Here is a 26,294-nt window from a genome sequence, read left to right as displayed (position 1 = left end):
GCTACTTCAAAAAGGTCATGGAAAAATTAGAATTAAAAGATAATACAAATCTTTCCATGACCTTTTTGAAGTATCTCCGTGTATCAGAGAAGTTTAAATTGTAGTTAAAACCTTCCCATAAAAAAACTCTCCAGGCCCTGATGGTTTCACTAGTAAATTCTACCGAACATTAAGGAATAAGTAACAAAAATTCAACACAAACTCTTTCAGAAAATGGAAAAGGAAGAGGATACTCACCCATTCTACAAGGCCAGCATTACTCTGATATCAGAACCACACAAATACAAGAAGACTACAAACTAGTAAATTCATGAACATAGCTGCAAACATTGTAAAAATTTTAGCAAATCAAATCTGATAATATATAAAAAGGACAGTACATCATGACAAAGCAGGATTCATCCCAGGAATGAACATATGAAAATCAACTTAAATCACTGTATTAAGAAACTAAAAAAGGAAAACCATATGATTATCTCAATATATAAAGAAAAAGCATTTGAAAGCATTCAACATCCATTCCTGAATAAAAACTGTACACAAACAAGGAATAGGAGGGAACTTCCTCATTCTCATAAGGGCATCTCCAAAAATCCTCCCTATGGCTAACAGCATACTTAACGGTGAAAGACTGAGTACTTTCCCTTTAAGAACAGGAACAAGAGGATTTCCATTCTTACTATTTCTCAACACCACGCTCAGCCAGTGAGCAAACCGGCCATCCCTATATAGGGTCTGAACCCGTGGCCTTGGTGTTATCAGCACCGCACTCTACCGAGTGAGCCACGGGCCAGCCTCATTCTTACTATTTCTATTCATCATTGTACTAGAAGTTCTAGCCAGTGCAATCAGTCAAGAGAAAGAAATAAAAGGCATCCGAACAGGAAGAATAAATGAGTTTAGCAAGGTTGTAAGATACAATATCAATGTACAAAAATCATGTATTTCTATATGAAGGTTCTTCAAAAAATCTGTGGAAAAAGAGTTAAAAGATCATACAAATCTTTTCATGAACTTTTTGAAGACTCCTCATATACTAGGTAAAAAATAATCAGAAACTGAAATTTAAAAAAAAATGCCATTTATAACAACATCAAAAAAAGTGAATATTAAGGGATAAATCTAACAAAAGATTTTCTCTCAAAAGTGATCCATAGATTCAACACAAAATCAAAATCCCAGGTTTTTTTGTAGGTATGTCAAATGGAAAAAGAAGATATGAAACCATATAGGTGGTATGATTTTAACTGTAAATTAAAATTAGGCATTGAAGGGTTCCAGTTAAGATGGCAGAATAGACGGCCCACAGCGTCACTCTCTCCCATAAAACAACCAATTTACAACTATAAAAATGTAACATCGGCCAAGGAGAGGCCGCTGGAGCTCAGGGGAAGAGGAGGAGAGACCTATGGAGTTCATGAAGGCAGGAGAAACCACAATGAGAGAAAGAAAAAACTACTCCGAGCCACAGCTGCTTTAAGACTCGAGCTGCTAGGGCCGATCCCGTGGCTCACTCAGGAGAGTGCAGCGCTGGAAGCACAGTGGCGCTCCCGCCGCGGGTTCGGATCGTATATAGGGATGGCTGGTGCTTACCGGTCACAAAAAAAAAAAAAAAAAAAAAAAAAAGACTCGAGCTGCTGAGTGAATGGAGCAGGAGCCGGCAGACGCTGCAGCTGTGCCCTTCGATGGAGTTACTTGAAGGCAGCAGGGGAGAAGAGGGCCTCAGTGGCCTCCAGGACAGCAAGACCACTAATAGGGTTCCCATGGACCCACACATGAGCGAGGAGCCAGAACAGCTGAAGGGGAGCCATTCAAGGCCTGTTCCATGGGAAATGTTTAGAACACGGGTGATGGGGGAAACGGGCCCGCCAGGAGAACATTGGGACACAGCAAGGACAGCTAATCCGCCCCCCAATCAACACAGGACCACTCAGAGGAGACTGGTCAGGAATGCATGGGGCACAGTTTGATGAAAAAACTCCGGCCCAGATCAGAGTTTCTACACAACCCAGGTGAACCCAGTCCCTGGAGAGCCAGAAGTACCTATAAGGTCAACCATCAAACCCTGAGCTGCAGAAAAAGCCTTTCCTAGGGAAACAGCAGCAAAGCAGGAATTTAGCTCAACAATACAGCTCAAGTACTGGTTCCCACAGGAAGTTCCTGTTTTAGAAGTAAACAAAGGACAAAAAATTAGTTCTGGCCCAGGCACACCACCAGCCCCTTAGGGCCAGTCAGGGAACATGAGGCATGAAGCCAGGGACAGGACCGCTGCCCACAACCACTCACACCACTAGCACCTCGGGGTCTACCCATGTAAATGAGGCTTGGAGCTGAGGACCATACTCCACTCCCACATCCAGGCATACCACCAGTGCCTTGGGGCCTTCCCGGGGATCTGGGACATGCAGCTGGGGACCAGAACCCCAGCTGCACATAGCCAGTGCACACAACCAGGCACATAGCCAGTGCCTCGGGGCCCGCCCAGGGACCAGAGGCATGGAGCCAGGGACCGGACCCCCCTCCCACAATCAAATACACCACACCAGTGCCTCGGGGTCCACCCAGGGACCCAAGTCATAGAGAAAGGGACTGGACTCTCCCTCCCACAACTAGACACACTGTGCTAGTGCCTTGGGGCCTGCCCAGGGACCCAGGTCATGGAGAAGGGGACTGGACCCCCCTCCCACAACCAGACACACTGCACCAGTGCCTTGGGGCCCTCTTGGTGACCCAAGGTATGGAGCTGGGGACGGGAATCCCCTCCCCAAACCAGGCACACTGTGCCAGTGCCTCAGGGCCCACCCGGGAACCCGAGGCATGGGGCTAAGGGCCGGATCCCCCTCCCACAGCCAGGCACACAACGCCAGCACCTCATGGCCTGCCCGGGGTCCCGAGGCATGGGTCTGCGGACCAGACACTCCCCACAACCAGGCACACTGCCAGCACAAAGGAGCATGCCAAAAACATTACCTCCATGTGGGTGGCCCACCACGGCCACCACTATAACCATGGCTGCTGTGAAAGTGGCCAGATGTCATAACCACCACACAGACGGTCTGCCAGCCACTGGAGTGCACGGAGTGCACTAACACAAGGAGAGTCACCAGCAGAGATAAAGAAGAGGACCTCTCTTTCCACAAAGCCCATTTCAGAGTGACAGAAGCAGCATTTGCTCTATGATAATATTGGGGGACCTGATCACACCTCTCAGCATTGGACAGATCATGTAGGCAACAAGTCAACAGAGTAATCATTATTCTTTCAGAAGGAGAGAAGAAATCTAGGGTAATTAGAAGGGGGAGGAAGAGGGGGATGGGGTGAGACTGGAGAAGGGGCATAAAGAATAATTATGATTTGTAAAAATATATATGCTAGTAACATTGATTTGATCAACATATCCCAATGTTGAACCCCAAAATTTGTATAATCAATTTTGAGTCAATAAAAATTAAAAAAAAAAAAATTAGGCATTGAAAAAGTTTTGGAAGAAATGGACTAAAATAGTCAGGGGTTGTGTTTGAACCACAGGTTTAGAGAATGTTTATTTCTATTTTTATCTCTTTCCATTTCTATCTCTTTCCAAGTTTTCTTAAGAAGATAAATATTAACTTTAATAATAATAAATAGTTTAGTTTAAGTTGGCTACCAAATGACTATTCAGCTAAAAAGTACAAAACCTTATTACAATTAAAGATACTCCATATGTAAATCATGCAATACAGAAACTATCCTATGCATATTTAGAAAAATATGATATACTGCAAATAAGATGTTAGTGTAGAGCTATGATTTTCAGAAACGACCAGTTGTTGAAGTTTCAGAGTGAGAAGGAGATAAACTTACCGATAACCTCAGAACACCAAAATTGGCAAAATCATAAATGAGTATCTGGTAGAACAGCTCTTCACTGAAAATAAAAATGAAGTAAATTTAAGGAAAAGATGACTCCATGCTTGAGAGCCAAGCAGTAGGGACAGCATGGTAGGAGAAACCCCTGAAACACGTATGGGACAAAGAGATGGTTCTCCCTGGCTATGGATCCTGGTTAACAGTCTAGCAAGATCTCTTAATCCTCCAAAGAGCTGGGATTCCTAACGTCTGCTCCAACCAGCCTCTCTGGTTGGCCTCCACAGACAGGTTCAAGCACTAAGACTGATTCTGGCTTGCTATCACCCAGGCTCTGTTCCCACCCAGGAGGGTAAGTTTGGTCCTTGTCAGTGAAGCTCGGAAGTGGACGTCTCTCTTCACTGCTTTAAGCTGAGTGTAGTTCTGTCTCCTCTGCTTTGCTTGTGATAATATCACACCACCAGAGGCTGGACCTGCTTCTGTGCACAGCTTTTTGGCTAGCTATTTTCCATTATATTTCCCACCTTGTATCCGTTATATATCTTCCTTCTTGACAAACTGAACTGCAGTGCACTTTTTTCCTGGTTTTTTTTTTTTTTTTTGTTTGCTTACCTTTTCCCCACTTATAAAGAATCCTATAAATCACTTTTTTACAACTCACCACCAAAAATTATATGGAATGTATAGGTAGGCCAGGGAGTCCTCCTCAATAATCAAAAGTGGACATATGGCAGAACTATACTACATTGATATATGGTTTAGGATGATGCGCTGGCTGGCAACAACCCAAAAGCAGCTTTCAAGTATATAATATATTATTTATAAAAACACAAAATTGGAATAAATACCTCATTTATATGGTATTTTATAGTTCTTATAACAGACAGAATCATACAGGTCTTGCTTAAAAACTTCATTTCATTATCAAAGCAGACAAAGCATCTGTTAATGCCTGCATTATTGTAGGGAAACTGAGGCACCCAGTGAGTCACTGATTAGTCCCATGTCAGTTAGTAAAGTGGCAAAGGAAGGAGTTGGATCTAGATATCAGACTCTGAACCTGGTTCCCTCCCTATGTTTTTTTTTAACTTTCTCAATGGGAAACAATTCACATGTATTAACAGCTACAATTCTGGGACTGGCTTGGATTTGTATCTGTGAGATGAAAGAACCTGAATGCAACTGTGATTTGGAGGCTTAGAAGTCATGCCCTTAGACATGTTGGAAAAGAAAAAGAAAGGGTAGCAGAATTCCCAACAAATTAATAAGTGACAGCTCACTATACAAGCCCAAGGAATCTCAAAGCAGACAACAGAACTTGAACGAAGCTGTACCAGAAGGGTTTCCAAGCCTAGAAGGAATGAGTTCTGAATATCCAAGGGGGTAATGTGCGCCAATGGTAAGCTTCTGGACTTGGGCAGTTTCAAGGTTAGGGATGGCAAATAGGTTTTTATCTCATATGCTTGTCCAAGCAATGTAAAGTGGCTGCCCCAGTCACAAGGCCAAGAAGCGCCCTGAAACCACCGCAGGGCTTAAAGGCAAAGTCTCACAGTGGATAAGTGATGTCTGATAGATGCAAGGTGGCAGCATCTTCCCATATGTATTACCTATTTGAGGACATATTTAACATAGGTAGTAGACTCACTAGGAAATCATCCACTAGGGTCCCTGGAAATAATCAACAGAAATGTCATCATCTACGCACTAGGCAAATAGCACCTTTCCTGTGCTGATTAACCCACTGGCTCATTTGGTGGCTAACATAAGCCTTTGCTACATTCTCAAAGCTAGGGGGAAAGAAGGCATCAGGTCTTCTTTCCTTGCATCTGCTACAGTACCCTGTTGCACGCAGCAGATACTAAAATTCTCTAACAGTACTAGGCCCTCAACACCTGGTTCACAGCCAACATTTATTGAGCACTGAGCACCTACCAAGGACCAGGCTTCTCAGGTTATTTCTTATCCTCAAAAAACATACTGAAAATTAAGCAGTAATATCCCAATTTACAGATGAGAACTTTGACACATAGTTTAGGAAAGTAACCTGTCCACAGTCATATCAATAGGAAATGGCCAAACCTGGATTTAAAACCACATCTGTCTGACTCCAAAGCCTGTGCCCTTTCCAACTACCTCCTGCTGCTCTCCCCAGCTTTCTGTGTCTATATTCCCTGGACCATTCTTCTAGTGATTCTGCTTTTTTCACACACTCACTGATTTACCTAAGTTTGGTGGTGTTGACAAGGTATAACTTGGTCTGATGCTGTGCCAAGGCCCACTGTGGATTCACACAGCCCACAAAGGAGTGGTTATGCAGCATCTCCCTGAGAGCTGGAAAACAAAAACAAAAAGTAAGTAAGTAATGAAATCCAACCAATACCTCTTCTCAGCTCAAAGAACCAAGCACCAAAACTGGAGATGCCAAACAAGCAAACAAACTAAGCCTCCTGCTGAAAATTAATCTCTTAAAATGCAACAAGAAATTTTTAAGAGATTAAGGAATACTAAGGATCAAAATCTAGAACCCAGAGAAGCAATGAATCTTTGGATGAACTCACCTTCATCCGAAGACACTAGAGGAACCCCAGGAATCAAACTTTTGTTTTCGCAGGCTCTGAAGGTGGGAAAAAGAAGCCTAGTAATGGTTTGAAATGGGGAGTCTAATAGAGACCACTTGCCAATACCTGAAACTGAGACCTGCCTTACTCTGTTCTGTGTTGCTAGAACTGAATACCTGAGATTGGGTAATTTATAAAGAGAAGAAGTTTATTTGGCTTATGATTCTGGTGGCTGGAAGGTTCAAGATTGGGCAGCCCATTTGCTGAGGGTTACCAGAAGAGCCCTAATGTGGAGGAAGATATTTTCATGTAAGTGATCACTATCTAGAATATATGAAAAAAACTCTTAAAATAAGTTAGAAAAGATGAAAAGTCCAACAGAGAAATGGGCAAAAAACTTGAATAGGCACTTAACAGAAGAGGAAATATACTTACTCAACTTTACTGATAACCAAGGAAATGCAAATAAAAACCATCAGCTACTGTTTCACAATCACAAAACTGGGAAAAAGTCTGACAATATCAAATATTGGAGAGAAAGAACAAATGCAACATCTGTTCACTGTTGGTGAGAGTATAAATAAATACAACCCCTCTGGAAAACAATTTGTCATTTTATGACCCAGCAGTAACTCTCCTAGAGTAGAGCTTCCCAACCAGTGTCCCAAGCCACTGATCAACTCATGGCTGGGAATTGGGGTAGGATGTGAGGAGGCAGGGACTAAGGCCATATGAGTCCTCCAAATGTCCTGCAACAGAATGAATAAACTGTGTATTCATGAATTCAAATCTATTACACAGAAAAAGTAAACCAGAGTTTTATGTAACAAGATGGATGAATCTTAGGAAAATAGTATGTGTGTGCGTGTGTCTGAGGGTACTTCTATTTTTTTTTTTTGTCTTTTTCCATGTCCGGCAACGGATCGCAACCCTCAGTGTTGCCCCCGTACCGGACCGGGGACCGGCAACGGGATCGCAACCCTCGGTGTTGCTCCTGCGCCTCGCTCAGCCAGTGAGCGGGAACCGGTCTATATGTGGGATCCGAACCCTCGGGCGGGAGCGCCGCCACGCTTCCCAAGCGGCGCACTATCCAGTGCGCCACCGGGCCAGCCCCTGAGGGTACTTCTAAAAGTTCATGGAAAAAGAGAATTATAAGATAATACAAATCTTTCCATTAACTTTTTGAAGTATCCTCATATGTATTACAGAAAAATACAGTATAATTCCTTTTATATAAAATGCAAAGCTTCTAAAACTAAACAATTTTTTTTAGGAATACAAATATAGATGGTACAACCCTCGGTGTTGCTCCCGTGCCTCGCTCAGCCAGTGAGCGGGAACCGGTCTGTATGTGGGATCCGAACCCTCGGGCGGGAGCGCCGCCACGCTTCCCAAGCGGCGCACTATCCAGTGCGCCACCGGGCCAGCCCCTGAGGGTACTTCTAAAAGTTCATGGAAAAAGAGAATTATAAGATAATACAAATCTTTCCATTAACTTTTTGAAGTATCCTCATATGTATTACAGAAAAATACAGTATAATTCCTTTTATATAAAATGCAAAGCTTCTAAAACTAAACAATTTTTTTTAGGAATACAAATATAGATGGTAAAACTATAATAAATGGTAGGAAATAATAATCACTAAATTTAGGGTAGTAGGTACCTTTAAGGGAGACGGCAAAGGGATGGGAAAGGAAAGAAGCATGTGACAGCTTCAGAGATGATAGTAATGTTCTATTTCTTAAGTAGGTGGGTGTTCTCACAAGTGTCCATTTGTTTTTTTCAGGAGATGGTACACATATTTTAAAAACATGATTTTGTATTTACCAACATATCTGTATATGTTTGCCTCTGTGTGTGTGTGTGTGTGTGTATTTTTAATGAAAGAAGTAAAAACACTATCACCAAAAAGCAGGTGAGAGAGAAGAGGGGCGGGCGAAAATAGGGCATGGGTCTGGGCACAGCAATGAACCTGTACATAATTTTTACTATACTTTTTTTTTAAAAACCTGGGCACCACAAGTGAATTCTCATATTGTTACATAAGTTCTGTAACACTCTCCCCAGCCCCCACCCTGATAAAAAGAGGCTTATTTTCTTCATTTTTAGAATAAGAGTTCCCTCCATTCTCACTGGAAACTCAATGTCTCTACAGGATGTTCTGCATAGGCGGAAAAATGATTATTTTAAAAGCTGGAGAACATCAAATAATCTTGAGGCACCGGAGAAAAGGGAGAGCAGTGTAATGCACTCAAAAAAAGTCAGACATTTTCCCACACAGCATGTCCATGGGCTGCTCCTACGTACCTGCAGCTGCTGAAGTGCAGCCCCACCAGCAGGACAGGGAAGGGCAGTGGCGCCTGCTCACCAAGCACAGGGCTTTTCTTCTCTGGGCTTTGGAGGTTTCTTGGACCTCTCCATGACCTCTTACCAGGACTTGAAGGACCTCTATTTTATTCTTACCCTAAATATCATCATAGTGCTACACATCTGTAGAAATTTGCCATTCTGTGAACAGCAAAATGGGACAAAATCCTTCTTTCCTTCAAAGCCAAATCACACATTTGAGTTCATAACCGAGGCCTTGGGTCTCAGCATGCTTTTCTGCAAGCAAAGCAGCAAGTTAAGCAGCAGTAAAGCCAAATCTAAAGTAAAGGCAGGGCAGAAGACCCACACCCCTCTGGATGCCTTCCAGCAGCCCCTGTATGCCAGTGTCTTTGCTGTTGCCTGGATAATCAAGGTGCCCTCTCAGCCCCCTCAGGAGATCTCTCTCTGGGTTCCTGCTGAACTGGTGGTCTTCTATCTCTGTTACGGAATTTTTTCCGTTCTACCTAACATTGCACCCAGTTGTTCACTAAACAATCCCCACAAGGGCCGGCCTGGTGGCGCACTGCTACAGTGCGCCGCTTGGGAGTGCGGCGGCGCTCCCGCCAAGGGTTCGGATCCCACATACAGACTGGCTGCTCACTGGCTGAGCGAGGTGCGGGTGCAACACCGAGGGTTGCAATCCCATTGCCGGTCCCGGTCCGGTACGGGCGCGACACTGAGGGTTGCGATCCGTTGCCGGTCACGAAAAAAGACAAAAAGGAAAAAAAAAAAAAAAATCCCCACAAAGCCTTTTTTTTTTTTTTTTTTTTTTTGTCTTTTTCCGTGTTTTTGTCTTTTTCCAATGTTTTTTTTTTTTTTTTTTAAGGGAGGGCTCATAGCTTATTCATCTGCTTTTGACCTCTGAACTTGACACAGTGCATTTCATTCAGAGAAGATACTTAACAAATGTTTGCTGAACTGATTTCATGTGCCAAATGAAACTGTCACCTGGTGACAAACCATATTAAAAGTATGTACACTTAGACGTAGCACTGTTCAACAAAGACCGAGAAAATAAAATTAAGTTGTGAATATCTGGAGGCAAAAAATGTTGAGCAAATTTTCACATTCAAATGATAGCAAATAGCTTATGACATTCCTTATTACCATTAATTAACAGATCAAAATATAGGACCAGCAATAAGTAAGTTCAGTCGTTACTAATCCCTGAAATGAGCCTGACTGCACAGAACGTGTGACTGGATACTGGGTCTTCCAAAATTAACCTCATTTGTTAGTTGAAAGTGTGCTCACCAGGAATGGGTAACTCCATGAGACTCAAGAGTTATCTGATTGAGTGTTCAACTTTGACATCCCTCTAGAATAAAGATTCTAGGGCTTCACCTCCCAGGCTGCTCTTCTCAATCATTTACTCACTCCTTTAGCAAATATCTACTGAGTACACATGACAGGCACTCTGCTGGGCACCAAGGACAAGGCAGTGAGCTCAAGAGATCTGCACAGACAATAAACTGCATAGACAACTCACTGATGAAACAGCCACACAAATAAGTGCAACTGAGAGTACTGTTTACAGGAAAGTCTCTCTTACTTCTTTCCTAGGGTAGGGGAACAACTCCATCAGGGAGCAGCCAGGCTGCTGGCCTGTTAAAGTTAGTGACCTTCCTCACCAAATCTGAGCCTCACAGAAATCCCTGTACAGCATCCAACTCAAAGACACCCAGCTTCCCCCAGCTTGGGGCTATGGGTGTAAACCAGATGCCAGCAGGCAGGGTCCATGGCAGAGGCCCTCCCCTCGAACAGTGCCTTGGAGCTTACAAAACATACACAACAATATCTATGTATCATCACAACAGCCTAATAAAGACTGTAGTAGGAGCACATTTTACAGAGCAGGAAAACCATGCCCCAAAAGGTGAGCAAATTTCTGATCGGCTATGGTGAATGGTGTAGGAACTTCAGCAGAGTTCTTCTGGCTCCAAAGCAAGTGCTCACTCCACTCGCCATATCACAGACAGCTACTCCCTCTGTAAGCCCCTACACCGGCATGTCTGGCAACACCAGCCTCAGTCTAAGGGATCCGAGTTTCTTGGTGTGCTTGTCCTGCACAGGCTGTTGACCTGGTTTTGTATATAAACATTGGGCTAGGTGTCCTGCATGAAAGCGACTGCCAGGAAGAACACACTACCATCACGGCATGTATCTGGGCCGTTTTTGTTTGCTGGGGTTCCAACTAATCTGTCTTCTCCATCTTCCATTCCATTTTCCTCATCTTTAAAATAGAGATAACAGTATCTGCTCTGCCTTCCTCACAAAACTATTCTATAATTACATGAGATAGCGTGTATGAAAATAACAGTTTTAGACCATTTAGAGTCATCACCTTAGCATAGCAAGACTCCAAACCTGACCAAACTTGATGTAGGCTGATTTTACATAGCACTAAAAACTGTTTGATACTATTCAGAAATTTATTGAAATCATAACTTTAAATAGCCTGCTTTGCTATTTAAGGGAGACAAACCAAACTCTTAAAGAAACTCAGTAAATTCTTTTTTTTTTTTCCTTTTTGTCTTTTTTACTGACCGGTAACGGGATCGCAACCCTCGGTGTCGCGCCCGTACCGGGGACCAGCAATGGGCTCGCAACCCTCGGTGTTGCGCCCACACCACGCTCAGCCAGTGAGCGGGAACCGGTCTCCACATGGGATCCGAACCCTCGGCGGGAGCGCCGCCACACTCCCAAGCGGCTCACTGGCCAGGCCGGCCCCTCAGTAAATTCTAAATCTGAGGGAGTCTGTCAATAAAACTGCTGTGAGGAAGACTGCTAAATAAATCAAGTAACAGCCCACCTTTCTTATATTATTTTAAATTGCTTTAAAAGCTCCCAGCTTGAAAGCTAATAACAGAGAAAGAGCAACTGGAGCAAATCTTCATGGAAATAAAAATCAGAAGCCAATTGGCAGCCACTCTGTAAGTGGCAAAACCTCAGTCACAGGAAGGGTAAACCCTGTCCAAATGTAGAGATGCCCTACATATCTTTTTCTACATGTAAACAAAGGCCCAGAGTACTAAGAAACGAGAATGAACAAGGAAGGGGAACTGAGGCATTCCTGAGTTAGCTCAAACAAGCGGTGACTGAGTTAGAGAAAAAATTCAAGAGGCCACTGAGTCAGAAGCAGCTGTTTTAAAAGGTTGAAGATTAGTGGGAAAGGTAATGAATTGCTCCTTACTCATTCCTTTTCAAAATTCATTCAGATCATCATATTTTAAGACACATTTTGTAACAGTGTTGAAATTTAACTAGTTTAATCATAAAAAGTATAATAGATAAAAAATGGAAAGACCATGGCTAAATTATGCAGACCCAAGTGCAGAGCTGCCAACTGGAGCCCTGGGAAATGTCTGTACTTGGAGCATTTCTGTGTCACTCATAAAGTAGGGTCAGCATTGCCATTAGTGTGAATTCACTGTTACACACTTCAATCATGTGTGAGTTCATCCCTGGGAGGTACCAAGCCCTCCTTTTAATTATGTGATTATTTAATTCCTTAAACCATTAAGTTAATTTTGAAGTATCAGAGACCAAAATGAGGCTTTACACTCAGGTATTCTCAAAAGCCATTTCTGAAGATCATAATGATTTATTACTTTGTCTTCAGAATACAAAAATACCTACTGACTCCTTACTCTGCAACAAGTGTTTTATTTACATTGTATCTCTAACCAGCACAATGATTTTCAAGGGTAAGATTAATCTCATTTTATAGATGAGGAAAAACTAAGGCAAAGATAGGTTAGGTCATGAGAAGTGGATTTGAATTCAGTTATACCTCCAAAGCCTGTGTACTTTCAGCAATAGCACATTCCATTCATTGCACAGGATAAGAATTTTGCTGATTATTACACTGCTATTATCTAAAACAGAAACAAACTGAAAATTATTGAAAAGACTGCTTTTACTCTGACTCTTCTGGTTTAATAAGAATACTAGTTAATTCTAAATAAAACAGAAACTATTTTTCCTCCCTTCTCTCCAAATTGAAAACTGTCTTTAAGCTGATGCTTCTCTGGGTTAGTAAAGAGAGGCTTTTCCGGGCCGGCCCGGTGGTGCACTGCTACAGTGCGCCGCTTGGGAGGGCGGTGGCGCTCCCGCCGAGGGTTCGGATCCCACATACAGACCGGTTCCCGCTCACTGGTTGAGCGAGGTGCGGGCACAACACCAAGGGTTGCGATCCCGTTGCAGGTCCCGGTCTGGTACGGGCGCGACACTGAGGGTTGCGATCCATTGCCGGACACGAAAAAAGACAAAAAGGAAAAAAAAAAAAAGAGAGGCTTTTCCCAGCACACTGGAGTGGCCACTCTGACAACCTGAATGCTTTTGTATTTCCAAAACCTTAATGTTAGCGGTTCAGGCCCTCGAAGTCCCAGGTAGACCTCAGCACTTACGTACTCTCATGTCCCTGCTCATTAATTTCTTCCTGGAGACTCAAGACACTGGTGAGGTTAATGATCCTTCTCCGGGGGGTACAAGCTGCTGTCATTTCCTTTCGGGAATCATCTTCCACCATTTCGATGTCAGAGTCTTCCAGATGTCTCTTTCTGCAATGAAGAAAAGGAAGTGGCAACTCATTACTATTTTTTATTTTTATTTTTTAACTCAGCCAAATTTTTGTGTATTGCATTTTGGATAAGGAAACAGCTTGTCTGTGTTGGTTCAAAACGGCTGTGGAGGGATACCTGTGCTGGTGGCAGGCCACCATGATCAGTCTGTTCTCTGGCACACTGCTTATCTGACAACCCTCAGATCCCAGCAGCTGGCCACACTGCTGCACGTAGCAGGAATCTGGAGTCTAGCTCAGCCTAGAGAGCTACAGGGCCTTGAACAAGTGAACTGACCTTATCAAGTCTCATCCATTCATCCCTCCATCTATCTACCCATTAGATGGATATACCAACTACATACCACAATGAACAAAACAGACAAGATGGCTGCTCTCATGATGCTTACTTTCTAGTTGGAGAGTCAAATAGCAACAGAAAAAAGATCATTTTAAGTAGCAATAAATGATATGAAGAAAATAAAGTGACATAACAGAATGGGAAAAGGAGAAAGGAAAGGGAACTTTAGACTACACGGACAAAGAATGTCTGAGTTGAGACCTGAGTGACAAGAAGCCAGAGCTTTACCATGCTGAGGGAACAGCAAGGGCAACTAGAGGGGATGAAGCTCAGTCAGGTTAGTTGGCCAGAAGAGCTGTGTGGCAGAAGCACCATGAGGGAGAGGAAAGTGGAACATTGGGAGGAGGGCAGGGTAAGGGATTGCAGTTTTACCCCAAGTGCAATGGGAAGCCACTGAAAGGTTTTCAGCAGAGGAGTAATACAAACTCATTTCTGTCTTAAAAGAATTCCTTTGCTGTGTGGTACATGTCACTTAGTTCCCCAAGTGATAAAGACATGTATTACTTCTGCTGCAGGGTTGTTAAGAGCATTAAATGAGATAATGTATGTAAAGTATCTGGTACAAAGTAGATGCTCAATAAATATCAGCACTTTATTATTCTCTGGAAAAAAAATCCTTAGAGGTTGTCTTGCTAAGCTGACTCAGAAATAAGCAAACTGGAGTTAAGTAACTCGTCCAAGTTCAAACGTCCAATTAATGCCAGGGTTTCTGGTGGTCAGTCAACAAGTGAACATGCAGCGTTGGGCAAATGACTTCACCATGAGCTCCAGGTTCAGTACCTGTGCGTGTTAAATAAAGAATATCCACTTTACAGATGTCAGTTGAGATAATGTCTGCATAGTATAGTACTGGCAGAGGACACACTGGAAATGCTCAAAATTAAATGACAGTCTTTATTATTATTGTTCCTGCTCCTTTTCTCTAGCTCTCTTTCACTGCTAGCTCACATACTTCAAGGAGTTTTATAAGTTGGACCAGAAAGTGTGTTTCTTCTGAGAAGAGTGAAAGCAGTTTTGGGTAGGATGAAAGAGAATCCTCTGGATATTTTAGGCTTCTCTCTCTAGCCATCTCTGGTATTGAGGCTTTACCAAAATTCTTCAGTAAAAATAAAAGATAAATCTTTTTTTCTGATGGGTTTTTAACTAATGCTTAGAACCGTGGACATTTAAGATATTTCAGAGGACAATGTGGTCCTCTGACTCAAGTCATGGTCAAAGACAGACAGTGACAAGGTACAGCATTGTCCTAGTGGAGGCAGAGGGCAAGTTAGGCAGAGAGGAGATGCAAGTGGTTCATGAAAAGCAAAAGCAAGAAGGCAGTTTTATTAAAGAATGGAGAAGGCAAACTGCACTTTTCCCAGAAGGCCATACCTGGGGTTGCCTGGGTTGGAAGTGGGTCCTCTCTTCTCGGATATTTCTGAAGTCTCCGTTGTTGCATCCCCCTCCATGCTCTGACACTTGGCAGCCACTTCAGCAGGGGCTGGGAGTTCAAGCATCTCCTCATCTTGCTGCCTGGCCCTGCCACTAGAACCATCTGTCTTATCCTCTGGCACAATGGCCTGGGGCTGACTAGATAGGGGCTTGCTCAGAGGTTGTAGAAATGCATCAAGCTTCTGTTCCCGGGAATCTGTACGGACCATCTGTTGGGCATAGACCTTGTTGCCACTTCCAGAAGTAGATGAGGTCAGATCTGTTGTGGATTTAACCACCTCTCCAGAGGGGCCAGCAAGTCCTGGTAGCAAAGTCTGTATCAAAAAAGACAACAGTATCAAGACTCGGAAATGAAGTGTAAATGTGCAGGTTCTAAATGGAACAGTACTAGTGAAAGAAACTGGAGCCAGATATATTTGTCAGTACAGAATTATAATAGAAGCAATTCTGACCAAAGTTTGCAGTATGGAATAAAAAGTTTACAAGTATAAAATTCAAGAATTAAGCAAAATCCTTATAAACTTAAAATTAGCTTGGAATGAAATAAAGTTCTCATATTTTTGTCCATTTTTTTTTTTTTTTTTGCTGCCATAAGAGGACTTTATTTTTTGTGTGGTAAAATATACACAACATACAATTTACCACTTAAACCATTTTAAAGTTAGAGTTCAGTGGCATAAAGTACATGCACACTGTTGTGCAAATATCACCACCATCCATCTCCAGAACATTTTTATCCTCCCAAATTGAAACTCTGTACCCATTCCCCCACTCCTAGCTCCTGGCAACTATTACTCTAATGTCTATTTTTAAATATACATATTCCCTAGCTCTGCCCACTGGAAAGGCCTAAAAGCAATAACCATCCAGTAGCAATGAAGATCTCCAGATCCCAGATTATAGTCTCTAAATATCATTCCCCACTAAAATGAATAAGAGGTCATTAGAAAAATGGCCAATTCCAGGGCTTGACTTAGGAAAATACAAAGAGTGCCTGTAACATTTTGTCTTGCCAGAAACAGGGAAACTTACAAAGACTAATGGAATTGGGTAGAAAGGACAAGAGCACCAGCTTGAAGGGGCTTCCATTGAAATAAGACGGGATAATTTGAGCACCAGAAAGAAAAAGGACCATATAATTGATTAAAATATGTTCCTTTGTTAACAGATATGACAAAATACTTAAAGAGAAAAAGAGTGGGAAGTGAGGGAGAGGGAGAGAGAGAAAGAGAAAGGAAAAAGTCATTAAACACTACTGAAAATTGCTAGGACACCAACTCTTTCTTCTGAAAATTGAAAACTAGAGGGATAGACTACACTGGCCTTGATTTCCAGTATGAAGTGCATTTCAGGATAACCAAATAGCTCTAACAAATGAAGGAAAATTCTTCTATACAGAAGAATTAGTTAATACAGAAGAAATGATAAAATCAGAAAATCATAATCCTGCAAATCTAATGAAATAACTGGTTCAGATAATGGTTGTCAATGAATGATGAAACCATTAAGCTAAATGTTAATGGGTAACATCACAATGAGGGAATTACACTGTCAACAGCTGAACCCACTGTTAATTCTTACCCCCAAAATGACGTAAGTCATTAGGCGCCTCCTGCTGGGATGCAATAAAGGGAACAGAATCTGAATATAATCATAACTCTGGATCTAATCTTCAGTTCACAAGAAATATAAAGGATTAGAACAAGTTAAATGACACTAAGAAAGAGCAATCAGCCAATCCAAAATCTGCATTATTCTACAGGAAACCTGTAGAATAAGCCAATGGGAACAACAGAAAATGTGACTCTTTGAGCTTCAAAGACACTTTGAAGAGATTTAGGAGACATAACAACCAAATATAACGAGTGAAGCTTGACTGGATATAGATTTGAACAAAGTTACTATAAAAAGATCTTGTTTGGATGATTGGGACATTTGAATATGAACTGGATATTAAATATTATTATTATTAATTTTACTGTGTGTAAAATGACATTTTGGTTATATAAGAAAAAAATATTTTTAGATGCATAATGAAGTAGTAGGGAAGAAATAAAGGTCTGGAATGTGCTTTAAAATACTCCCTGCCCCATCTCCAAATGGGAGAACAGTAGAAAAAACAAAGATGGCAAAATGGTGGTGGTTGTTGAAGGTGAGTTGCAGGTATGTGGATATGTGCTATAATATCTACTTTTATATGTGTTTAGAAATAGTCAAGATAAAAAATTAAAGTAGCAACTCTGTTCACAAAGGTAAAGCCTTTCTTCCAGGACAATTGAAAACCCTTGCAATGCATTTACTTCATTTGCCTTTGCAATATCCACAGGTGGATTTTGAGAGGAGAAATTAACATAACTACTTTACAAATGGTAATTTTAAAGCCCAAAAAAGTGAAATACCTTATCCAATATGATGAAGTTGGAACAAACCTGCACGTGTCCCCACGGTTCATGATTTCCATACCAAATGGCTTCACTGCCAAACAGGGCTTTTGATGTACTGGCCCTAAGCAGTGGAGTGTAAGGCACAAACTGGGGAGCAGGAAGCAGTTGCTCCATGGTCAAAATGTCAGGAGCCAGTGTGACCTGCTGTGGGTACGGAGAGAGGGTATTCTGACCAGCCTATAGGAACAGGGACAACTTTGTGTTTGGACCCCACCACCCACAGCATGTTCCATGGTAGCAAGGAGCCTGCAAGGCTGGTGTCACTGCACCAGCAGACAGAGATACTCCCTCTAATCCAGAAAAGCACTTTCCTTCTGAAGACACACTGGTCAGGATTATGCAGAGTTCTATCAGAAAATAAAATGTAACAGAATTAAATGAATCTCACTCATCCAGGATAAGACAAGGAGGCAAGCTGAGAGATTCATTTCTCCATGGAGCCACAGACTTACTCCATGCTCTGTAGCATGGGCCCTCAACTGGAAAAAAGCGAAGGGCAATCACTCTGGGCTGGGCAATATGCTCTCCATCTTCATCTAACACTTTGGGCCTCTCCTCCCATTCCCCACCGGCCAACCCATTTCCAGATCCTGGCAATTTGAAATTCTCAGCTATTAGTGAATGGAGCTACTGCCTGTGTCCTGAGCCCCTCACCACTTCCAAATCACTGCGGGTTTCCATCTTGCTCCTCTCCAATCCACTTCCAACACTGCAGCCAGAGAGCTCTTCATAAAATGCAAAGCAGATCTCACTGATTCCCATCAAGTCAAAATCTAAACTCTTTAATATCCCGATGAAAACCCACCATTTGACCTGAACTCTGCAACCTCGACTCTACCACTGCGGCTATCTGCAGTAGGCCTACACTCAGGCCCAGCATTGCTTAATCCTTGCTATGAAAGCACCTGGGAAGCTTTCAAACAATACTGATGGCCAGGCCCCACCACAAGAATGATTTATTGGTATGGGGAAAGCCCAGGCATTGGTATTTTCTAAAAGCTCGCCAGCTGATTCTAATGGCAGCCAGCGTGGAGAACATCAGACCTACCATGCTGCATGTTCAGATCCTCAAACATAAGTTCTCTTGCACACCCAGGCCTTTATCTATGCAGCTTCCTCTGCCAGAAACACTCTTTTCATTCCCCCACCCCTCTGGCCCACCTAATTCCTATTCAGGCTTCGGGTCCCAGCATCCATGTCCCTTCCTTCCCTTCCCTGACAGGACAGGACTCCTTCCTATAAACTCCCCTGAGTCTCTGTTTCTCTCTCATTGGATGTACTCTCTAGGAGACCATGAGCGCCTCTGTGAGAGGAGGAACATTTATACCACATTCCCATGTACCCAACGCAATGTTTGTCTCCTTGGGGCGTCTCAATGCATATTTGAGGAAGGAGGGAAAGTTAAGAGAAGCAGTTAAGGGGGCTTCTCAGCAGTTAAGCTGAGGCTAAGTGGGCAACAGCAGCAACAGATATAAAACCAACCAATTGTTATTGAGCACTTCCTCTGCATCAGATACTGCTCCCAGAGCTTTACCCACAGTAGACATGTTAACCCTCATGGCGGGGGGGGGCATGTATATCCTCACCTTATCCTTGGACACTGCAAAGCCTTGTGCACTTGCTACCTGTATAAGACCTGGGGCCCATGTTGGGACCAAGAGCCCATCAAATAGAGGAATGAGGGCTGGTTTCCAGGCAGAACTTCCTCCTGCCCCCTGACACATACCCCTTTCAGGTATCACAGTTGCAACCTACCCTAACAATCATCAGGAGCATGGGTTCCAGAGATGGTGGGGCTGTCCTAGCTGGGCTTAATCTCACTGCTTAGTGCCCATGTCATCTCCCACCTAGTTTCTTTCCAGGTGACAAATGTGGATGTTCTTATGGGAAGCATTCATTCGCTTAGTAATTTAAAAAGTTTTCTGTGAAGTGGGGTCTCACAGAAGCCCACTTTCTGCTTGCAGGAGTCAGTGTAATTTAATGCGGAAACTGGGAGGGGACATTGGAGAGCATAGTATCCCACCTGCTTATTTTACAGATGGGAAAACTGAGGCTCCAGGGAAGGGAAGTGACTTAGAGTAATATGCACTTAGAACCTAGATAATTATAGGTGCCAGGCCCTGTACCAGATACTCTGTGTTCACGGTTCACCTACTGCTTGTAATTGTCCTAGGATGTGGGGATGATCAGTTCTATCCTTAGGGAGGTAGACATGGAGGCCAGGGAAGTTTAGTCACATGGCTGGTGACCCACAGCTGACTGACACTGAAGCCCCTGCTCTTTCCACCCTTGCCACTGCCTCTTCAGGGCACAGCTTTCCACTCTGCCCTGCGTAGGTGGCATCAGCCTCCCCCTGAACATCTCCAGTGGAGAAAAATGCACTAAGAAGTGCCCTATTCCATTTTCAGATAGTTTGTTTTCCTAGGAAGTTGGTTTAAGGTCCCAGACGGAGGGAAAGTGAGGAAGAGAACTCAGGCCTTATGACCTCAGGCCCAGGGACAACAGCATGATTCCTTTACAATTAGATTCAGAGAAGGAATTGTTACTAAAAGAAAACTATGAAAGTCACACTGTACTTGCAAAGAAAGTGCTAAAGCAAAAGGCAAAAATCTGGGCTCTCATGTCTGACAGGGCACATTTTGAAGTGGCAAAGACATCAGTGGGGTGAGATGCGCTCTCACCTGGGTGAAGTACATCCTGGAGGAGTTGGAGCCAAGGAGCTTGCTCTCAACATGCTGCTGCACCCGCTCGAGGATACTCTCCTCATGCAGGAAGTGAACTTCATGCTTTGTGGGGTGCACATTGACATCCACATTCTGGGGGCTAATTTCTAAACTGGTAGGAAAAAAAAAAATTACCTCAGACAGTGGGGGATGGTGGAGGGGAATCCAAACATGGTATATATGGTGGCAGAAGACAGCTGCATTCTCCTCTACGAGGTCTGCATCTCAGCTGGGGGGTGGGCAGTGTGTGTGTATGTGAGGGGACCTTATCTCAGCCCTAGGGGTAATGGCTACTCTCTATACCTGCTATTCCTGCCTCCTCACCTCTTACTATCCAATCCCCTATTACTCTAATCTCCTGTTTGGAATTCTTTATGTTAAACTTTCCCTGCTCAAATTGCAGTATGGTTTCTATCTCCTGTTTGGACTCTGACAAATATAGAGATGAACCAAGGTGATAAATTGACCAGTTTATTACCAAGCAAAGAAAAACATGAGGGAGTCAACAATTCTACATTTAATCTAAAATATACTTTTAACCACAATTTCTATCCCGCTATTTCAATCAGAACTAGAACAAAAGAAATTAATTTTCTTTCTAACACAATTTCTATTCAGAGGGCAAATATTTCAGATTAAAGACATTTTGGTCTGAACTGTGCCCTGTACAAATATAGCCCTGTTACTAAAAGTGATCTTTCTTCATGCTGTGATAAAAATGCTAAGGTTGTGAAATAGAAAAGCCAATAGCAGAGCAAGAAACAATGGAAAAGATCCTCCATAAATCAGCTCTGAGACTGTAAATTCCTTTAGGGTAAAGGTACCTCACATTTATTTTGTGTTTCAAACACCAACTATGGGATTTGGTCTGTATAATGCAAGTACTAAATTATTTTTGACTGCTAAAATATGATTGCTAAATTATTTAAGTGAACCTCTGGGCAATCAACAGTAGACAGGCTAAGATAAGAATCTCCACAGAGCAGAAGATTGTCTTTCATGGATAGAAAACTGTAGCTGTTTCGGCTTCTAGGATTAGCCCTGAAAGAAGTAATATTCACCTCCTGAGCACAGCTATGTCTCTACTCCATCCACAAGCTGTTGACCCCTCTCAAAGGGGTGAGACATGTTATTCACCTTTGTATTGCATGCCACACGGTTGGCTCTCAATGGGGTTCTGCTACATTAGTGAATAAAAGAAGAAAAACTACCTTTTACCTGTTTGCCAGCAGTGTATGGGATTCACTCTGACTGGGCTATTAGCAAGCCCACCTCTTTCAAAGAGGAGAGCATGATTGAATTCCTGTCCCTTGTGAGTCTTGGGTGAGAAGTGTGGTACTGCATTACCTGAGGTACAGGAATGGGTGTGTGTTTTTGGGCAAATATGCTGCATACACCGTTTCTATGGCTTTTCTCAAGGAAGTCGATTCTACCAGACGATCTGAAAAAATAAAAGGACAGTAACCAGCTCAAAACTGTCCTGAGGGATGAGGTTACAGGTACACATTCATAAAAAGCCATGAAATCACCTTAGGAAGAACATCTCCAGAGTGAGATCCACATCAGATCCCCAGGAAGAAAGGGTCCCCTTTACCTGTCACCACTTCCAGACATCTCACTATGGGCTTGGGACTCTCTTCTCTCAGCCAAGTAGCAGAAAACATGCTAGGTCAATAAATTATGCCTCCCCACCTCCTATTGCCTCGATCAGCCAATGTGGACTAGCTTTGTCCTTGCTGGGCACAGTGGGTAGTAGGATGTCAGCTCTGAAACTTTTCATTCTGCAGATACATACTGGCTACCTGTCACACGTGCCAAGTGCTAGGAGACAACACGCTGGTGAATAATAATCCCAACCCCAAGTGGTCAGCACTATTATAGAGATGTGTGTGCTCAATGGTGAGACGAAGGAGCAGCTAATTCTGCTCAGGAAGTTCTGACAGTGATGGATATCCATACTGAGGAATGAAAGATAAGGATGAGTTTTCCAGAATATCAGGCAGTACAAATGTCTGAATGTGTGCTTAAGGTAATTTAGGAAATGAGGCAGGTTTAGAGGGGGTAGAAAACAATAAAGCCTGGGAGAAATAAGACTAAAATCAGAGAAAAATCTATTTTCAGAAAACATAGCTCTCCTTTCTCCCCAGATTTTAGATAACCTGCTGATAATCTGTAGTCTTGTGTCACTGTAGCCAAGGATATGCACATCTTTTTATTTCTATTGAGAAGAGTGGCCACGATCTTATCAATGAGGAGACTATTACTCTTTGGCTACTCACCACACCCATGGCCCCTTCGATAATGGCACTGTACTCTGTAACACGTGTCCTGAAAACATAGGCCTGAGGCAGGTGTGGGCACCTAATAAAAGGTCAGCTGGAAACCCTCTGCTGAGATTCCTGATCTTGAGACATGCCAAAGGAGTGTTCTTTGCCCCTGCCACCTGAGTGAGTGCACAGGCTATAAATAACTGAATGGCATGCCAGAGGGTCTGACCCCTCTTTGCTCCTGGGAACTTGACAATGTGAACAGATTAGCTAATGGTAATGCACAGACTGTGTGGTAAGCAGCCCCAAAAGAGACATGGACATAGGCCAGTCAGATAGCACTTACACTGATTCTTGCTTTTCTACTCTGTAGCCAGCATGTGTGTTATAAAGCAGTTCTTCATGGTTATGAAAAAACTAATGAAAAACATTTTCTGAGCCTTGATTAAAACAACCTATGTTATATATCAGGCTAAAGTCCTTTCTAATGAAATAGGGGAAAACCCTGCTAATATAAATCAGTTTAACAGAGTGTGTCTATAAAATGATTGGGTCTCTCCTCACTGTTCCTGTATTGCTTTGAACAACTGCTGGGAAACATGAGACATTTATAACCAGTTACTGCTGTAAATGGAAGGGGGAGATATGTCATTTCCAATAACAAACAAAACAAAAACTATAAAATTACTATGAAGTGTTTTAAAACAATACAGGTGAAGGACCTACAAGAACAAAATAATGAAAACTGAACACACGGAAAGATGCATCTTGTTTCTTGATGCAAAACGAAAAACTGAGTCAGACTGTGTTTGGGATTATTTGTTGTTGCTCTGTAAGTATCAAAACCTTGTAATATATGATTAAATTATAAGAAGCAGAATGTAGAATAGTATTTATTTAGTAAGTAACAGTCAGGTAAGCTATATGTTAGCAGAGAGATAAGGACTAGAAAGAAATCTGAGAAAAATCCGAAGTCATTTAGTTAATTTCCTCCCTGATTTCTAGAACTGCTCTTTGTATCATAAACCTCATTCTTTAAAAATCTCAAGGGGCTTAGCATTAAATTTCTTTAATGACAGTGCCTATATCGAAGGTACCCCTTTTTCTGTGTCTTGTGGTGCAATTTCAAACGGTGACCCTTGGTCTAAGGGCAGAACAAAGCTCTGCCTAGGGCCTGCTTGTAAAGGTTCCGATCCCAGCAGGTAAGGAAAGTGAGCTGGCTCACAAAGACCTGTGACACCCTCTCCTGGGCTCCCTCTTACAGGTAAGAACCAGACTCTATGACAGCCAGCATCGAAGGACTAAGCAAAACTTAAAAATGCTTCCTAACCAAACCAAACTTTGGCAGTTTTCCTTGAGTATAATCAAACCTGTGTATTAGGAATTTTTCAATGGTCCCATAAAATTCCCTGTGGATGGACTTCCCCATTTGGTTATTTTTCACTTACGGTTGATGAAGAGTAAGAAGATGCACTTCTTCACTGAGTAGTTTGCATTGGATACGTAGCCATTCATTTTGAAGGCTAGGGTTTTATCCTCACAACCAACTTCTATCAGTTCTCTGGTTAAAAAAAAAAATTTTGAGGCTTATGAAAACACTGGAAAACTCTAAACATTACAAAAGAATCAGAATTAGAAAACACAGGACTCCTTCCCATTAACTTCAAATGAGGACCCTAGACACTTGGTTCATTGAGGACCTCTGGGCTCACCTATCCATCCATCCATCCATCTGTCCGTCTGTCCATTCATCCGTCCATGTTTTGAAGCACTTATTGTATGTGCCAGGCACTACTGTACTTGCTGGGATAAAACAATGAGTCCAAGCTCTGAAACCTTATTTTGCTGAAACTTTTATGTACCTTAGTAACTAAATCCCCAAGATGAGAGTCCAAAAAGAACTCATCCCTGCTGAATTCCTTACTATACTGAACGGCACAATGTACTCTCAGTGTGTTGTTCCCCAGAGTGCGTTTACTGGGGAGGGAAGGTAAATAGGTGAAAAAGAGGGCCTCAGACAAGCCACACTTATTTCTGCCTGAAGGCCTTCCCAAGCACTGGTCCCTCTGGAAAACTCTACTTCTAACCTACTAGCAGCTGGCTAATTCCTATTTATCCCTCATATCTCAAGGACTATTTCTTCAAAGAGCCTTCTCTGATTATCCCTTTCTTTGCCCCAGAGATTCTCCCATCATGGCCTTTATTTTCCCTTTGAGGCATCTAGCACAATCGGCTAAAGAATGGGATAATTATTTCATGCGTATCTAGAAAGTTCTCTGAGGGCGAGAATAATTTCTGCTCTGTTCACTACTATATCCCCATCACATAGCACAACACCCAGTAAATAGCACTTAATAAGGGTTTGCTGAATGGATGGCAGAAGCTTTTAACGCAGCAGTATATGCTGTGAGTCTCTGACTGGAGGGTGCAAGCTGCAGTTTCCCACACACCCTGAACCAGCAAACCCTTCTATCCCAAATGTCTCAAGAGGCCAGTATTCTGGAAACCTGCTTTGGGAAATGCTGCTCCAAGGGATTTCTAATTTCTTATAGTCCCTAGGAATTCCACAACAACAAATTCTGAGTCTTAAAATTTAGTCAAGAAGTTCTTAAAAGTTGTTATACTGTAGAACAGAGCTCTCCCCTTGCTCTGGGAGCACGGTTATTTTTTTTAAAAAAAGTTAATTCATTAACAGAAAGAAAAGGGTAATGAAAAGCAAATTAGTTGTTAATTAGTTAGGAACTTGGTTTAGCTCAAAGAATAAATAATTTGTCCTTCAAAGTAGAAAACTGGGTTCTGGGATGACTGCTGCTGCTGAAGATTTTTGGGAAAAGTGAAATCAGAGGCTATCTTATTCGTCTGTGTATTTACAGAATCTGGTGCATGCCTGATATATGGAAGGATCTCAGTATTTTTCCTCTCAGAATGTGACATAGGCATGTTGGGCTTTGTAAAGTCCTGAGGTTTAGTTAGGAATATGTGATGGAAATGGTGATTTTACATGCAGAGGGGATGCACCATGAGGGAATCTATAATGCAAGCAATTTCCCCTCTTACGCTTTCCTTAACAATGAAGATTTGGTGGCACTTGCAAATCTAGTCTTTGAAGGCAGGAAATATTTTATCTGTCTTTACATCCTTAACTTCTGGTACTAAGCCTGGAATATGGGAGGCAATTAATAAATGCTGAATGATAAATAAATGAAATCCTAAAGCGACGATAATGAAAATGCAAGGAAAAAGGCCAGCCCTGTGGCGCACTCGGGAGAGTGCGGCGCTGGGAGCGCAGCGACGCTCCCGCCGCGGGTTCGGATCCTATATAGGACTGGCCGGTGCGCTCACTGGCTGAGCTCGGTGCGGACGACACCACACCAAGGGTTGCGATCCCCTTACCCGTCACGAAAAAGACAAAAAAAAGAAGAAAATGCAAGGAAAAGAGGGAGCACTGGAGTATGACAGAATTCTACTACACTATAAATATTTTGAAGACAAAGACCTAGAAAGAATATACTGATTTACAATGACAGCATCTAGGAGACAACACACTCCCAGCAAATGTTGATTACAAAAAATACTGACTCCACTAACAAATCTGAAGCATGAAAACAAGCCTGCATATTTGACTAAAGCAAACTCTTAAGGCAGGTACTATCTTGACAGATTCCACAATAAGTGATAGAATGATAAACCAAGAAAAGGAATGCAAAAGCTTTTTTTATATATATGTTATCAACA

General features: G+C 42.5%; 1 protein-coding gene across 3 annotated transcripts in view; it reads right to left on the bottom strand.

Annotated features, from left to right (window-relative positions):
* MLH1 (mutL homolog 1) overlaps nt 1-26,294 on the bottom strand; it is a 48,676-nt gene that overhangs the window by 10,055 nt on the left and 12,327 nt on the right. For all 3 annotated transcript variants that reach the window (XM_008589893.1, XM_008589892.1, XM_008589894.1), the window contains exons 9-15: nt 24,008-24,120; nt 21,640-21,733; nt 20,251-20,404; nt 15,066-15,439; nt 13,186-13,334; nt 6,069-6,177; nt 3,844-3,907 (exon numbers count right to left, since the gene is read on the bottom strand). In XM_008589893.1, the coding sequence (XP_008588115.1) occupies nt 3,844-3,907; nt 6,069-6,177; nt 13,186-13,334; nt 15,066-15,439; nt 20,251-20,404; nt 21,640-21,733; nt 24,008-24,120 (1,057 nt within the window). The remainder of the gene's footprint in view (nt 1-3,843; nt 3,908-6,068; nt 6,178-13,185; nt 13,335-15,065; nt 15,440-20,250; nt 20,405-21,639; nt 21,734-24,007; nt 24,121-26,294) is intronic.

Source organism: Galeopterus variegatus, unplaced genomic scaffold, assembly GCF_000696425.1.
Source record: "Galeopterus variegatus unplaced genomic scaffold, G_variegatus-3.0.2 Scaffold5732, whole genome shotgun sequence".
NCBI classification, from domain to species: domain Eukaryota; kingdom Metazoa; phylum Chordata; class Mammalia; order Dermoptera; family Cynocephalidae; genus Galeopterus; species Galeopterus variegatus.
This window is presented reverse-complemented; position numbering and strand designations above follow the sequence as displayed.